A 16,433-nucleotide genomic window follows, 5' to 3' on the forward strand; every position below is an offset into this window, starting at 1 on the left:
GAAGACGAAGAAGTAGTAGTGATAAAAGAAGAAAATGATGATGATGATAATGATGACGATGAGGATGATGATGATGAAAATGATGATGATGATGATGATGATGATGATGGTGATGATGATGGTGAAGCTGATGATGACTAAGTTTTGAGATACAAGCAACAATACCTGCAACGATGTGTTAGCACAAATAGAACAATAAAATAAAGCTTATACATTAAATTGATAAAAAAAAAAAAATATGTGGCTAACGTTTTGTAAACTATGACGAGGCAAATATTCACACAACTTGAGCACACACACACACACACACACACACACACAGTAGTAATATATGTTTACTTAAAAAAAAGTAATACACATTACACACACAGAGAAATAGTAGTAGTAGTTCATTGAAAAAAAAAAAAAGAAAACAAGAATTATATCTCGTTTTTGTCCAACTTAAATAAAAACAACAACGACTTGTAGAATAGTAAAAGCTGAACCCAAACCAAGCTTTATAACATCAGAAAAATTATAAAAAAAAAAAAAAAAAATCCACAGAAAATATTAATCTCAATAAATGCTAAAATCGAAGAATATAAGGAGTTAAAAATTCAATATAAATCAAGCAAAAAAAACTAAAAATCATAAAAACGACTACCGCGAAAAAATGATAAAAAGTAAAACTAGTAAAATAGAAAAGACACTAAAACAGACGACTTAAATAATAAAGAGCTCTAATACCTCTAATGCCACAACACAAAAACGCATACCTACATACACGATTCTTCTTTGTTTCACTTAGCAAACACACACACACACACACACACACACACACACACACACACACACACACACACACACACTCACCTGGCGCCGGTAGCGTTGCCACATAGTCTGGGAAATCCGATGTCTGGGTGGTTTGTGCCATTCTCGTAAAACCAGTGTGAAGAATTATCACGCCATCTGCAAAAGAAAAGAAAAAAAAAGTGGTATGAAGCATCGGGTAGACACAACTCAAACACTACTATATCAATAACGGAAATCGAAGTGCCTGCACTGCATCATTAATAGCACCATGAATAAATAATTTGAATAATTTACATACTTACTGAATTATTATTACCGAATTATCATTATAATTAAAATACAAAGTAAAAAGCGACAAAAAGTCTTTACTGATTCACCGAGGAAAAGCAAAATGAAAATTATATAAAAGTGACCTAGAATATCTCTTAATAAATGTAAAAAAAAGGGTCCGCAGTAAACAGACTCATCATTAGCAGCTAACACAAGGTTTAGTCTTCGTCACGGTAATACCTACAGAGGTAAACACGAAAGTATCTTTTATGTATAAGAATACGAAAGCTATCATTCATTTTCCCTCTACAGTAATTGTCTCCAAAAGTGCTGCCCTTTCTCGAGACTTCCAAGGTCACAGCAGAACGTGATCAGGCTGTGCCACGGTGGCAAATTAGCGAATTAATGACCACTGATGACTGGAAATGCTAGTTAGCTAAATCCAATACATTTACAGCATATTTCCATCATCTTTATGTTCATCTTTCCCATCTCCATCACTTTTTCCGTCTGCTCCGCTATCTGCTCAACTTTGCAATCTTTATCTACTTATCTATCTATCAGTTTATTTACTCATACATACGTACAACATTACTCTCTATATTCAGTGGTCGACAGTGCTCTCCGTTTCCTCCCCTTGATAATTAACCTCACAGTCACGTTCCATCCTGTGTGTGTGTGTGTGTGTGTGTGTGTGTGTGTGTGTGTGTGTGTGTGTGTGTGTGTGTCTGAAGGGAGGGAGGAATGGAAGGATAGAATTGGCGAGGGAGGGATAACAGGAGGGAATGAGGGAGGAAGACAGGGAGATGGAAAATGAGTGAGAGGAAGGAAGGCAATGCGGAAGGGAAGGAGAAAAGGAGGGAGGGAAAAAGGGAGGGAGGGACAAAGAAAGGGAGGGACAAAGAAAGGAAAGGAGAAAGGAAAGGCGGAAGGCAGGGACGGAGGAAAGGAAGGAAAGGAGAAAAGATAGGCTGGGAAGGAGAGAGGGAGGGAAGGATTATGGGATGGAATGATGGAGGAAGGGAGGGAGGGATGGATGGAATGAGGAAGGGAGGGATGGAATGAGGAAGGGAGGGAGGAAAGGAGGGAGGAAAAGAGGAAGGGAGGGATGGAATGAGGGAGGGGGGGGGAAGGAATTACCGCCATGCATATCCGTACGTAAAAGCAGCCCGTGGTTGAACCATATTTTTGAGATGTTTTTTGTATCCTTTTAACAAGTGTTTAATCCTTTCACTGTTATGCGAAACAATTAATAACACGAGAAGTAATGCATTAAATCTTTATAAACGTCTACAAGAAAGTATGGGATAAAAAAGAATAGATTTTGAGGTTTCTATCCAGTTTAAAGAGTGGAGATAGCTATAGAACAAGTACGGATGTTGCAGAGTGATTAGTAATGAAAGATGTACTAAATAGTAATAAGAGGGTTAAACATATACGTACCAAAGAGGGATTATTACATTCAGTGTATATATTTATGTACAAGGATGTAACTATTATGTAGAGGTATGTCATATCGCTCATCAGTAATTCAATCAGACAAGAATCACAGCACCATCAGAGTACCACTGTGTCTGTATACTCTTTCTTGGCCAGAAGTCAAATAACCTGCTGTACTCACTTCTACTGTGGTTTCTATTTTCCCTCTATCTATTTACTAATGTGCTGACAATCTACTTACAAGACTTGATCAGTGATAAATTCTTTGCGGATCAAATTAAGAACTTAAGATTGAAGGAAAATTTTCCAACACACTAGAAGAGAATGTAACACACTACTCAACTTATGATATTGCCATGAAACCATCGAGTAGGGGATGACTGATTCTGGAGGAGTGTGAAAGTAAATCAAGGAGCAGAGACCATTGTTTTTAAATGTACACTGCGCAAAGAGACTGGTGCTGCAAAAGCCTGCACCGACACAGACACCATCACCAACACCACCGCCCCCATTAAAAACAACAATAACAATAACAGCAACAGCAGCAGCACCACCACCACCACCACCACCACCACCACCACCACTACCACCACCACCATTAAAACAACGACAACAACAGTAAGGATGATGATGATTAGAGAGAAGAAAGCTAATAATCAACAATAGCAGCAGTATAGCCACCAGAAAAAGTAATATAAATGAAAACGATGCTCTTGAATTTTACGATAATTTTTTTTTTTTTTTTTTTTTTTTGAGAAAATAAGGTGTCCCTCGGGATTTCCACAACTTTCAGGAGCTTCAAAATGCATACTGTACTGAATATCAGACTGCACTTGTAACAAGTAATCGTTATTAGTATTACCATTTCTAAATGGAGCAAATCCAAGGCTACAGAAACTTATATTTTCTTTATACATATTGCCTGCGTAGTCTCTCTCTCTCTCTCTCTCTCTCTCTCTCTCTCTCTCTCTCTCTCTCTCTCTCTCTCTCTCTCTCTCTCTCTCTCTCTCTCTCACACACACACACACACACACACACACACACACAATGTAAAAAAAAGATTGACCTCTCTCCTCAGATCACTTGAAAAATGCTAGCAATGCTTGAGATCCAAATACTGCTAAACAGATAGATATAGATATGAATAAACACAGAGCTAAATAGATATAAGTAGATAAATAGATAATGTTCGTCGTGGTCGTAAGATGTAGGAATGATCTGGGTGTTGGTCAGGCCTCCCTTGCTCCCTACCGTGACCTTCCTCACTTTCACGTGAGACGCCAAGAATTATAGGACAGTGAATCACTAATTTTTTTTGCAACCATTAAAAAAAAAAAAAACTTTTCTAAAGAACTAGGAGCGAACGATTATTTACTTTATACAAATAACATTTAGCTGTAATGTCAGGTTGTTTGCTGAGCTGCCGAGGGTATAATATTTCAATAAAAAGTAAAAAAAGGAAGAGAGAAGAAAGTTTAACAGTAGTGTATGAAGGAACAGTAATGTGCAACAGAGCTCAACACAAAGAAATGATTGACACGTCTCGGAGGCCCGCAGTCCATGGCGTGTGGGGAAGGTTAAATTCCTGCAGCTAAACTCAATAGGTGTGTTGGGGCAACGAAAACATATAGGACGTTCCTGTCGTATTGGATGCAGCCACTAAGCCATTCAAGTGCACAAGCCTTGAAAGTGTTGAAAGTGGCTAATATGAGTTTCAATATAGACGAGTGTTGGAACGATAAGACCAAAATAAAGTGTAAACTATGTAGACAACACAAGAGTAGTGCCTGCATTAATTTCTCTCATGACTGGTGGAAAAATGTTTGATATACAAATCGCATTTATCTTAGGCAAGAAGACTCGTGAATGTTTGAAGTACAGATACAGGTACAAAATGACGCAAGAATGTTCCCTCCATTGTCGCGACAGGCAAAGTATCAAGTCGTTAGGGAGTTTGTGTGCTGAGTGACCCTCATCAGTCAGGCGGAGCACCACCTGCAGCCCGGCACACACACAAACGAGTCGCTGATGACTCACAACACAAGCATGGATTCACTAACTGCATGCGCGACCAACACACACACCACCGCACTGCTGTCGCCTTCGATGTAATCAAGGTAATGACCGTTTCGTATGCTGTGTTAGCACACACGAGACATTTGAACGTAAAGCTACATTAAGGTTACTAAAGGCGGGTTTACACGGGACAATTTTTCCTCTCGGCCAGCTCCAGCCACCCGGAACTGCCGGCAGGTTTCAGCCGATCGGCATTCACACGGTCGAGAGGCGAGAGCAGCCGCTGCCCCGTTGGTCCGCTGTATCAAAACATAAACAATCAAGATGGAGTCCTCCTCCGACGAGCTGGCTGCTGTGGCTACGATTTTGCTGTGCTTGAAGAAGAAAAAAGAAACAGTTGTGGATTCGTTCCTGTCTCGTTAGAAGGCTGCTGACTCTGTGTTTTCTTGCGAGAACATAGAGTCAGCAGCAGCGGCAGCAGCGTCAACAGTAGTAGTAGTAGTAGTAGTGGCAGCAGCAGCATGAAGAACAGCAGCAGCAGTAGTACTAGTAGCAGCATTGTTATTATTATTATTATTATTATTATTATTATTATTATTATTATTATTGGTAGTATTATTGTTATTATTATTATTAGTAGTAGAAGTAGTAATAGTAGTAGTAGTACTAATAGCAGCAGCAGCAGGGCTAAGTTCGATTGTGAGTACGGTTACATTGCAATATCCCAATACACACACACACACACACACACACACACACACACACACACACACACACACACATAGGCAAGGGAGAGGAAGGAAGATGTAAGGGGGAGAGGGGTGATTCAGGCTTGAGAAGGGGGACGGGGCGGAGAATAGCAGGTTGGGGAGGGAAGTGGAGGGGGAGAAGCGAGGCACACACACACACACACACACAGACACACACACACACACACACACACACACTGCATCACCATCTGTACAATGAAAGACAGGCAAAACACACACACATAGACACACACATACACACACACTTCATCATCACCTGTGCAACGAAAGACAGGGTAACACACACACACACACACACACACACACACACACTGCATCACCATCTGTATAACGAAAGATAAGTCAACACACACACACACACACACACACACACACACACACACACACACACACACACATACAATATATGTCTGGAAACACCTTGAAAAATCTGGGAAAAACACTGTAAAAAGCAACAAAATATTTTTAGAAACCATTAAAAAACGTACTTATAAGGCGAAATAAGACAGTTGAAAAATATAAAATAATATTGGAACGTGACAGGCTTTGGCCATTCATCATGGCGAGCGCCGGGAGGCGGCGACCTCATCACCTCAGTTGAGAAGGCGGCCGTTACTTTGTTTCACTTCAATTTTCATCACACCAACACCATGCAATGGTATACATCTCACCAGCTAAGTTTCAGATGTGAAGAAAACCTAAAAATAAATATATAACTTCAATAAATACCCAAATAATGAATAATAAAGCATAAACAAACATCTGAACGACGCTACAGCCTGCCAGGGGGTAAACGAATGTCTGTGGCGAGACCGGAGTGTGTGTGATTCACCTACGGTCGTCTGCTGGTCACCCAGCCAGCCGTTACCCTACGGAAAGAGCTCAGAGCTCATAGTGACCGATCTTTGGGTAGGACTGAGACCACTGACACACCACACACCGGGACAGCGAGGTCACAACCCCTCGGGGTTACATCCCGTATTTACTTGCTGCTAGGTGAACAGGGACTACACATTAAGAGGCTCGCCCATTTGCCTCGCCGCACCCGGGATTCTAACCCGTGCCTTCTTCGTTGTGAGCCGAGCGTGCTAACCACTACACTACGCGGTGTGTGTGTGTGTGTGTGTGCCATAATCCCTAAGGACACAAGCGTAACCACACAACCTAACCTTACCTAACCTAAAAAGGCCCACTGAGGTGCTTGTCCCTAAACGGAGTCAAAAACGGTCACCAAAAATTAAAGGATAAGTGTCTTGATACCTCCCTCTTGAAAGAGTTCAAGTCATAGGAAGGAGGAAATACAGAAGCATGATTGTTAACATGTTACTACTTTAATTGAAAAAAAAAAAAAAAATTTCGAGTATTCTTTCTTGAACTTCAAATGATCTAACTTTAAAGAAATGCAAAAACTTTAAACTTACTCATATTCAACAAGAACCTTACTTATATCACTCTTCCTAAACTCTTGTACACACGTAAATGTTTCAGTCCGATCGTCTGGACCTTACACTTCTTTTCTGAGAAATTTCTGCTGCATTCCTCCCTGTGAATCTGGTTAAAAAAAAAAAAAAAAACTCATAACACCATCCATTCCTGTATCATTCCTCTGTGATGGCTTCTTGACGTTTCTTTTGAAGCAAGTAGACGTCTGGTTTCTTAGTAATTACAGTTTCAGATATAAGACGGTGTGTGTGTGTGTGTGTGTGTGTGTGTGTGTGTGTGTGTGTGTTCTTAGAATGGTTATACGAGTAGTCCTACGTAACAGGGTCCTGTATTCATACAGATCACTAAACAATGCAGCAACACTGTCTTCGTCTTATCATCATTACCTAGGGTCTCATACAGAGCCATACCACGACTTACGGGCATTAACTAGGAATTTAAGGAATTTTGTTGAATATAAACCATGAAAACATCCAATAACTCTTTGTGGTCCTTAAGATAATAAATAATATTAGTGTTGGTACCCGACCGGCAAAAGTCAAATTTTCAAGAATAAAATAATTCCCAGAGCATTGTATATTGTATTTAAACACACACACACACACACACACACACACGTGTGCGCGCGCACATCCACACCCATCAACACCCACCCACCCACCCACCCACACCCACACACACACACACAGTCATTAAAGAGACTTTCAGTCACTCGAGTAAACAAACCGCAGCAATACATTCCAGCAAACAACGGAACAACAAGCCTCATGGGAGCCACTGCTCTCGCTCCTCGCTGTTGTTTGACATTGCTATTCGGTGACCTTTTAACTGGTCGGTGAGTTGTGTCTTGACATGTCAATTCTGATTGCTTATGGTAAGGAATGGATTCTTAAGAAAATGCAGATGCACAGCATTTTTTAATTATATATATATATATATATATATATATATATATATATATATATATATATATATATATATATATATATATATATATATATATATATATATATATATATACACACACACACACACACACACACACACACACACACACACACACACACACCTTGAAAACAAGATTTTGTTGTAATGTTACATGCAAAAGAAGAGAAAGTAAAAAAGAATAAAAAGATATCCATCTACTAAACTGACAATAATTTCGACAAACGGAGTCATGAACCTTATGTCAAGTGCCTGATAGTGTCCCACACGGTTAGCTCAGTCATATATTTTTTTCAAGAGATCGTAGTGTGGCCAGGAACGAAGCGGACCGTGGGCATGGGCTGGGAATTAGTGGGTAAGGGGGGTAAGAGAGTTCAGGTAGGGAGGGGTAATGGACATTCCACAAGTTTTTACGGGCGACGCTTGCGTCTATTGATCCCTCTGACGTCATGCCTACGTCATCGCCGCTCCGCCTGCCCATTCGGGTGAGGAGAAGCACTGTCCTTTACTGCCCCTCTGGACTCCTGCAGGTGGTCCCAACAGGTTACTGAGCGGAGGACTGACCTAGACCCTGAGTCCTGAGAGAGAGAGACACCCCCGTGGATGACCTACACCTCAGAAATGCACTTGAATTTCTGAGGCTTAAAAGACTCAATTTTCAGTAGGCAGAAAAAATAATTTGAAAAAGAAAATCCTAAACTGTGGCTTAAAGTTCAATTTGCATACACCAACAATATACGGCTAAAAAAATTCAACAGTTAGGCAGCAGGGTACAACAGGTAAGAACACTCCAGCAGGGGCGAAATACCGGCTGCTGTTTAAAACAGCGTCAGGCAACTCACTCTCAGACGGTAATTGAGTAGAGGTTAATTATTTCACAAACACAGTTACTGGTGGTTCCTGCAACTAGGTAATTAATTATTTTAAAGAAAATTTAGTTGAAATGAAGAGTTCAATTGTTAATAGATCAAAAGCGAGAGAGAGAGAGAGAGAGAGAGAGAGAGAGAGAGAGAGAGAGAGAGAGAGAGAGAGAGAGAGAGAGAGAGAGAGAGAGAGAGTTTGCCGAAATATATTGAAATATTCTAAACTCGTCATAAAATTCATGTTATGAATTCATAAAAGTTCTAAAATATGTCGCATAACATTTACAGCAAAATTCTGTAGTACGTACAATGCATATATAATTTGGTAGCTGAATATAAGCAACCGGGGTAAAAATCCCGCCTGCACCACCAAGGGCGAAGCTAACCACCACTCTCTAAGAAATAAGAGTACTGGGCGACCATCCAATCCTTCAGAAGCAAAACAAACAGATATCTTAAGCTTAGAATGTTAAAGAATATGTGTTGTGTGCCAGTGTGTGTGTGTGTGTATATATATATATATATATATATATATATATATATATATATATATATATATATATATATATATATATATATATATATATATATATATATATATATATATATATATATATATATATATATATACACACACACACACACGAGTCCGCAGTCTTATTGGTTTCGGCGCAGAGGGATGGTTTCCATTATGAACTAATCACCATTGATAAAATGAAGTATAATGTGCTTCAACAAAATATAATTTCAAAGCAATTTCTCTGACATGCACAGAGGGTGGATTTCACACATGCACTAATGTAATTTAACCATGAGAGAAAAAGCTAGGTAACCTAACTGACCAATTAATTCGATGTAAACAAATTACACACACACACACACACACACACACACACACACACACACACACACACATATATATATATAATGTTATATCATGTTACGCAACAAGCAATGTGCATTTTTCGCAATAAACATCATATGGTGCGAAACATGAGTCGCTTTAGTGTTCTTCGTCATTGTTGCGGAACGATTAACGGATATCACTAGTGATCGTCAATGAATAAAGGTAATTTTTGCATTTTTCAAATCAGAAATGGGTTATTTATTTATTTATTTTTTTATATACAACATACATATATTGGAATTAGGGAGTGTTGTGGCTGAGGCGATAGCCCGCCTGAGTACAGAGCAGGAAATCCCTGGCTGGAATCCTGGCTTACACTCGGGATTTTTGTGGGACGACTGTCCGCTCCTAGGTTCACCCAGCCTTAAATGGCCAACAGTCAGCAAACCAGCACAGAAAGTAAATTGCAGCCCTACTTCATATGCTGCAGCCGTTGATTAAGCGGCGCTACCAGCATATTCTTAATTGTACATCAAAATACAATAGACGTTTGGAATCTGCGTCCATGCTTTGAGTTGGTATGTGTGTGTGAACTATGTGTGCAAGTAGAAAGTCCAGTATGTCTAACTTTATTGTGTGTGTGTGTGTGTGTGTGTGTGTGTGTGAAGACTGTGCGCGTTGCATTGCTTCAGAGATTCATACTATATGAGTGAACAGATCTTCTCAAAGCAAGAGTGTGTCACACATCCCAGCAGCGTCACCTACACATACGAGGCTGAACGGAATGTCATGTCTATATCATGGCCAATCTATGGCCATAACTCCACAGGTACAATGGATAAGTAACAATTAAACGGATAAAAACCAGTGTTTGGTAAAGTCTACAAACTGACTGGTTAACAGGGAAGAGAAAACGTAGCTGTATGTACTCACTGCGTCCATTCTTCTGAGGTTACGTTGCCGACAATGGTCCTGACGCACTTGTTCTTGAGCACGCCCATGTACACCTGCAGGGCGAATAGTGCAAACACCATCAAGCAGAAGACCGTCAGCGTCATCACCTCCACTAGCTGTTTGATGCTGTTGAGAAGTGCATTGATGATAGTTTTCAACCCTGGAATGAGGAAGAAAAGGGCGTGTAAGAGAAAAATAGCAACAAGGTATGCAGAATATGCATTCTTTGTAAAACTGTTGTCAGCATAAATGCTCTTTAGTGATACGTGTGAAGCTGAATGGTATCAATATAAGGCTGAAGTTGAGTTAACTGCAGCCGAATTATTATACACGAAGGGGAATTGATGTTTAATAACACGGCTAACTGATGGGACTTTAGAAACGCTTGCCACTCTACTTCACCATTTTTCTATTATTCAGAACAATGCAGTAAAGTAGTTTTATATTAAATCAATTATGAGCTGACAGTTCTAGCAGCACACCCACACTTGTACCGACAGACAATCACAGACAGCAAGCTCTTAACGTGTCGCTCCACATTAAACCCTCGGGATCATCAACTTTCCCTCTGAAACGAAGCGGAAAGCCTGCAGCAAATATAAGGCAAAGTATTGTTGTAAAGAATCTATGTGATCACACTACCTGCAAGGCAAGGCGTGATGTGCTCGGTTTACCTTAATATTGTAAACATAAATGCAGACTTATGGTAAATTTCAGGTAAACACACACACACACACACACACACACACACACACACACACACACACACACACACACACACACACACACACACTTGAATTGGACTTCTTTGGGCACTAATAAGACACTGAGAAATTGACCTGAAAGGCAAGATATTTCCACCCGTGAGACGCCTTATCCTGGAATCAAAACCCTGACCAAGAGAACAGAAGAACAGCGCCTCAGACGTCAGTGTCATGACGATAGACAGGACGCAACATAATGTTTGGGGGACCTTTATACTCTACTACACCCACCCACCCATCCACCCATCCACCCACACATATGCACACACACGGCCTCTCTTGGCGGACATGTGTTCGTGTGTGCTTCACATCTACCACCTTTATCTGAGTGATGCCTCCTTGCTAGTTTGCTGGTGAGCGCATGCGCAAGTGTGTGCTTATTAATAAGCACAGCATTTGCACCTCAAAATTTTATCATTCATCAGTGCTAGAAACGTTCTTTAGTGTTTTCTGTCGCATAAACCTACAAGCCAGATAAAACGTTGTACGAATACAATGTTTCAAGTGGTGTCTAAGAGCAGTGTTGCACACACCTATTTCCAAACGCTGGGTAAAACCGAGGTTCTCGTGAGGGATCAGAATGCCACAATATTGCGTCAAATCAAGGAGTGTCATGCCACCACAAGGCTGCTCCCCTTCACACACGCCACTTGATCTATGTAATACATCAAACAGTACCTTTGATCTTTACTTTGTATGAGTCTAAGTGTGGTGAGAAGCAGTGCTGAAAATGTTATGATTAAGTTACGTATTCGTGTAATTCTGATTTATAACACAGCATTTCAGCATCCAGGTAAAAATATATTTCATTAATATATGGTGGTACAACGGTACCAGAATGGCTGCATATATAATCCAAAACTAATTCTGATTTCACTTGTACGCAATGAAATGCCGTGGCCAATATAAGACAGTACTAAATTGAAATCAACGTTTTTATAGAACATTTCACTAACTCATTATCATTGCAAGGGTATAAATTTATTTCAGGTATGTAAAGATAATCACATTGAGCCAAAAGGGTTACAATCTAATTAACTACATGATTATTGACGCTCTATTAATTTCAGACATGTACATGCTTCGTCATTGTGTATCACTAATCAAGAAAAGAAAGTCTCTACACAACACAAAAGATCAAACAGGAAACAAACGTCACTGCCTCGCCTCAAGGTGGAAGCCTTCAAAGAAACTCGGGTCACCATGACAACGGAAGGTGACAGTTAATGCTTGAGTAATGACACTGAAACATTTAGATCAAACTTCTATGCTAACAGAATTTTAACTAAGACCAAAAGTGTATAATGTGAAAATATACCAGAGGTCTCACTGTTGTGGAAAAGTTGCTTCAGTATTGAAAACTCTGTAATCTATCATAACTTGTGTCATTGCATTAAGAAGTTGTCCCTTAACACTAACATCCTTTAGATAATTTTTCCCCACTCGTGTTCCTCCAAGTTCATCTGATACTTGTTCCTTTTCCCTGCTTCCACCAGCTTAATTCTTCCTGTTCAAGGAAAAGAAGAAGATGAAGAGGAGGAGGAGGAGGAGGAGGAGGAGGAGGAGGAGGAGAAGAAGAAGAAGAAGAAGAAGAAGAAGAAGAAGAAGAAGAAGAAGAAGAAGAAGAAGAAGAAGAAGAAGAAGAAAATCACTATGAAAAAAAAAAAACGTATACCGAGATGACAAAAAAACAAACAAACAAACAAACAAACAAAAAAAAACTATGTAAATGAATATGAAGGTGAAAATTATAACGGCAGATTTTCCGTAACGATTGCTGAGTGACATTTGAAAAGTTCTATGGAATGGATAAATTAACTCCTGACACTAAGTTCGTGAGAGATAGTCCATGAAGTGAGATGAAATAAAACACCGTGAACGAGGTGTGAAAGATTACCGGGGAAGGATTAACACAGCCAGGAAACCAGCAAAGTATAGCACAGATTAGTACGACTCGACCTTGTTAAGAGGGGGAGTTTCAAGGCACTTCCAACCCTGAATTAGTTCTTCATTTGAGAGTCTTTCTCTTTCTTTGTACAGGTTATAGTATTTAGGCATTGTAATTGCTTCATAAAAACGTTGCATTATTTCAGCTCTGTGAGTGCTAATGGCTTTGATACTTGTTATTTAATATGAGTAATCCTAGGCGGTTGTACTGAGCAAAAATACATTTACAAGCAAAATGAAATTTGAATTACCTAATCATATATTTTGCTGTTAGTGGTATCTGTCTATTTAATATTCTAAATTTGACTCCATGATATCTTTAGTAATTCTCAGCAAGGCCTGGCAGTATTAAAGATAATACAGTGGGATAGACATAAATCAACCGCTGACTTTACTTCTGAGTTAGCTATAGTAAAAAAAAAGGAGAAAAAAAGGAAACGTGTGTGTGTGTGTGTGTGTGTGTGTGTGTGTGTGTGTGTATCTCAACTCACAAACAGCACCATTCTCGTTTCGAAATAATAAAAAAAAAAAAAAAAAAAAAAAAAAATTGCAATGGCATCATCATCATCATCAGCAGCAGCAGCAACCATAGGGAAATGCCAGTAGCAACAAAGTTGAGTTTGTCAGAGTTTCACGCTGCTGTGACTTCATAACTACATACAATGAGGTGGCCGGCTGGCCCCACCTGTCGCTTTGTGCGTCTCTCACTCACGGTTCCCTCACCACCTTACCAATGGCTGAATGACATTAGCTTTTTTTTTTTTTTTTTCTGAACTAGCTCCATGCGTGCACGTGCGCGCCGCCGCAACTGCTCCCTCATCATATACACATCCCCTCCCCCAACCCCTCTCTCTCTCTCTCTCTCTCTCTCTCTCTCTCTCTCAGCTTTAACATACACTGTACGTACACCTTCCACGAATGGAAGTGTGAGCTATACAAACTTTTCCGAAACCTACACTTAATCCATGTTTTGTTTTCTACTTTCAAAATATTAGATCATGAAAATAACTGACAATCAACCTTGCACAGAAACCAACATTAAAGGTGACAAGGTAAACTCTCACTAACAAAACTGGTGAGAGCAACCGTCCAATTACGTCAACTCTGTCGCAAATACTCTCAGATTAGAAACGCACGGACGGCTACGTGTGGAAACCTGGTACGCCCTTACTCCGCCAGCGCTCTCTGCATAAGGCCCGATTAATCACTCCAGCATACTCGTACCTTTCACTCCGCCAAGGCGCTCGTTTCCTTGCTTCCTTGTTATTTATTTATTTTATTTTTTTTGTGTGTGCACTTTTTTTTACTTGCCCTGCTAGCTTGACTGTTCTCTTCCTTGACACTTCACACTTGCTTCCTCTGTTTTCGTTTCGTTTTCTTTACGAATACAAACGATACGAGTACCTCTGTAGACTATGCTGACTGTCTTTTCTTGGCACCTGTTTGCGCACAACCCTTCGTTCGCGTGTTTGCAAGCCTTTATTCCCTTCTTCGTGACGGAGCCTGTGTAAACAGATAAGGGTATATGAGAAGGTGGAACTGTACTCAAATGTCTGCAAAGACCTCATGCGCTGCGGCAACTGGCCATATGAGAGTGCTTTATCAGTTGTCTGAAGGAAGGGTGCATGAAAAGAAGTCTTCTTCTCTTCACTTTCTCAAATGTTGACCGTACTCATGAAATAAAACACCAGTGAAGAAAAAAAAAAAATCGGTGAAATACTAAAATCATACTGTACAATAAATAATTTAAAAATACTGCGATTTAAGCAACATTTAACATTTATTTTTAGAGCAGGAAAAATCCTATCCCCAAATCGTTAAATACGTTAAATTAATGACTGAAGCTTAACGAAAATCTGTGATCCCTCGGTGCGCACTTATCGATTATATGAACGCTAAAAATAGGAAAAAAAATGTGTGAAACCAGATAAGTAGAAAAGTAAGAAATCACAAAGAAAACATACAGAAGAACAGATGAAAAAAAAAAAAAAAAAGATGAGGAAGATGATAATGATAGTCCGTTCACTTTAGGCGCCTAGATGGGTTTGTAAGCTCGCAGCTGATTGGCTGCACCATTCTCTCGCTAGCGCTGACGCCAAGCCACAATTTGCATGCTCGAGTGAGAAATGTTTCTATATTGTATGCCATAACTTACTTCATATACGGGATAGCCAGTTTTGGTTGACGCCATCAGACTCAGCAGTGACTGCAGAATCAAGATGTATTGTAAAATCTTGACAAAATAAAAAGAAAATGGTAATACGACGACTTGAACTGTGAGGACGTAAAAAAAAAAAAAAGTTTACATGTTTTACTTATGGTCGCTATTTTCAGTAGTTATTTATTGAATGCTGAAATATATAATTAAATTACATAGAAAAAACTCTCGTGGATACGATAATGTGATCAGAATGCAGATAAAACTCCATATATATTGAAAATACAGTCATTTATAGCAACATGTCACTCGCCGCAACCATCACAGCGGCGCTACACTTGGCTTGATGGTGGTAGAGGAGGGTCCTGGGCAGCCAATCAACTGCAAGCTTACAAACCTGCCTTGGCGCCAGGAATCTAGCTTAAGTGGACGGACTCTAGTAACAAGATTAATGATGATGATGATGATGATGATGCTATTACAACAATAACTACTCCTACAACAAATATGAGGATATTGCCACTACTACTACTACTACTACTACTACTACTACTACTACTACTACTACTACTACTACTACTACTACTACTACTTCTGCTGCTGCTACTACTACTATTACTACACTTCTGCTGCAGTAGTTGCTGCTACTGCTGCTGCTACTGATACTGGTGTTACAAGTATTACTATTAGTGGTTGTTTTTATTTCTACAAGATAAGAGAGTTATGAAAGAAGACAATTATGATAGAGGCAGCAATATTGGTAAGAGCAATGCTAGTGCTGGTGGTAATGGAGGAAAAAAAAGCAAAATATGAAACTCACAATGAAAAAATACGAGGCTTAAGGACGGCGCCTGATGGATGCTGATTAGCAATGATTCAAGTAATTAGATAATTTTGGATACCAACAAAGAAAAGAAGGTTGAAATTTGGAAGAGGGGACGGCAAAATCGCAAAATATGGTAACAATGCTACTACTGAAAGAGCTTCAATATTCGATGAAATAGAAAAAAAAAAGTTAAAATCGTTACAATTACTGTATAAAAAAAGATGGAGACTTAACGAAACTCCGTGAGGTCGTGGTACTTCTTTGTCCATACGAGAACAAAAAATAACACAAATATAGGATACAAGATTAGTTAGAAAAGAAATGAGGAAATAAAACATGAGGCACCAAAAAAAAAAAAAAAAAAAAACACACAAAAAAAAAGAAAGGAAGGAAGAAGC

The 16,433-nt window shown here is 39.5% G+C and overlaps 1 protein-coding gene across 3 annotated transcripts in view; it reads right to left on the bottom strand.

Moving 5' to 3' along the window:
- Positions 1–16,433, bottom strand: part of LOC135107048 (sodium channel protein 60E-like) — a 264,723-nt gene that overhangs the window by 152,935 nt on the left and 95,355 nt on the right. For all 3 annotated transcript variants that reach the window (XR_010271559.1, XM_064016638.1, XM_064016639.1), the window contains exons 6-7: positions 10,320–10,500; positions 853–948 (exon numbers count right to left, since the gene is read on the bottom strand). Coding sequence is in view for 2 of the 3 variants with exons in the window: in XM_064016638.1 (XP_063872708.1) it covers positions 853–948; positions 10,320–10,500 (277 nt within the window). In the remaining variant the exon portion in view is untranslated. The remainder of the gene's footprint in view (positions 1–852; positions 949–10,319; positions 10,501–16,433) is intronic.

The sequence above is a fragment of the Scylla paramamosain genome, chromosome 14 (assembly GCF_035594125.1).
Source record: "Scylla paramamosain isolate STU-SP2022 chromosome 14, ASM3559412v1, whole genome shotgun sequence".
In the NCBI taxonomy this organism is placed as follows: domain Eukaryota; kingdom Metazoa; phylum Arthropoda; class Malacostraca; order Decapoda; family Portunidae; genus Scylla; species Scylla paramamosain.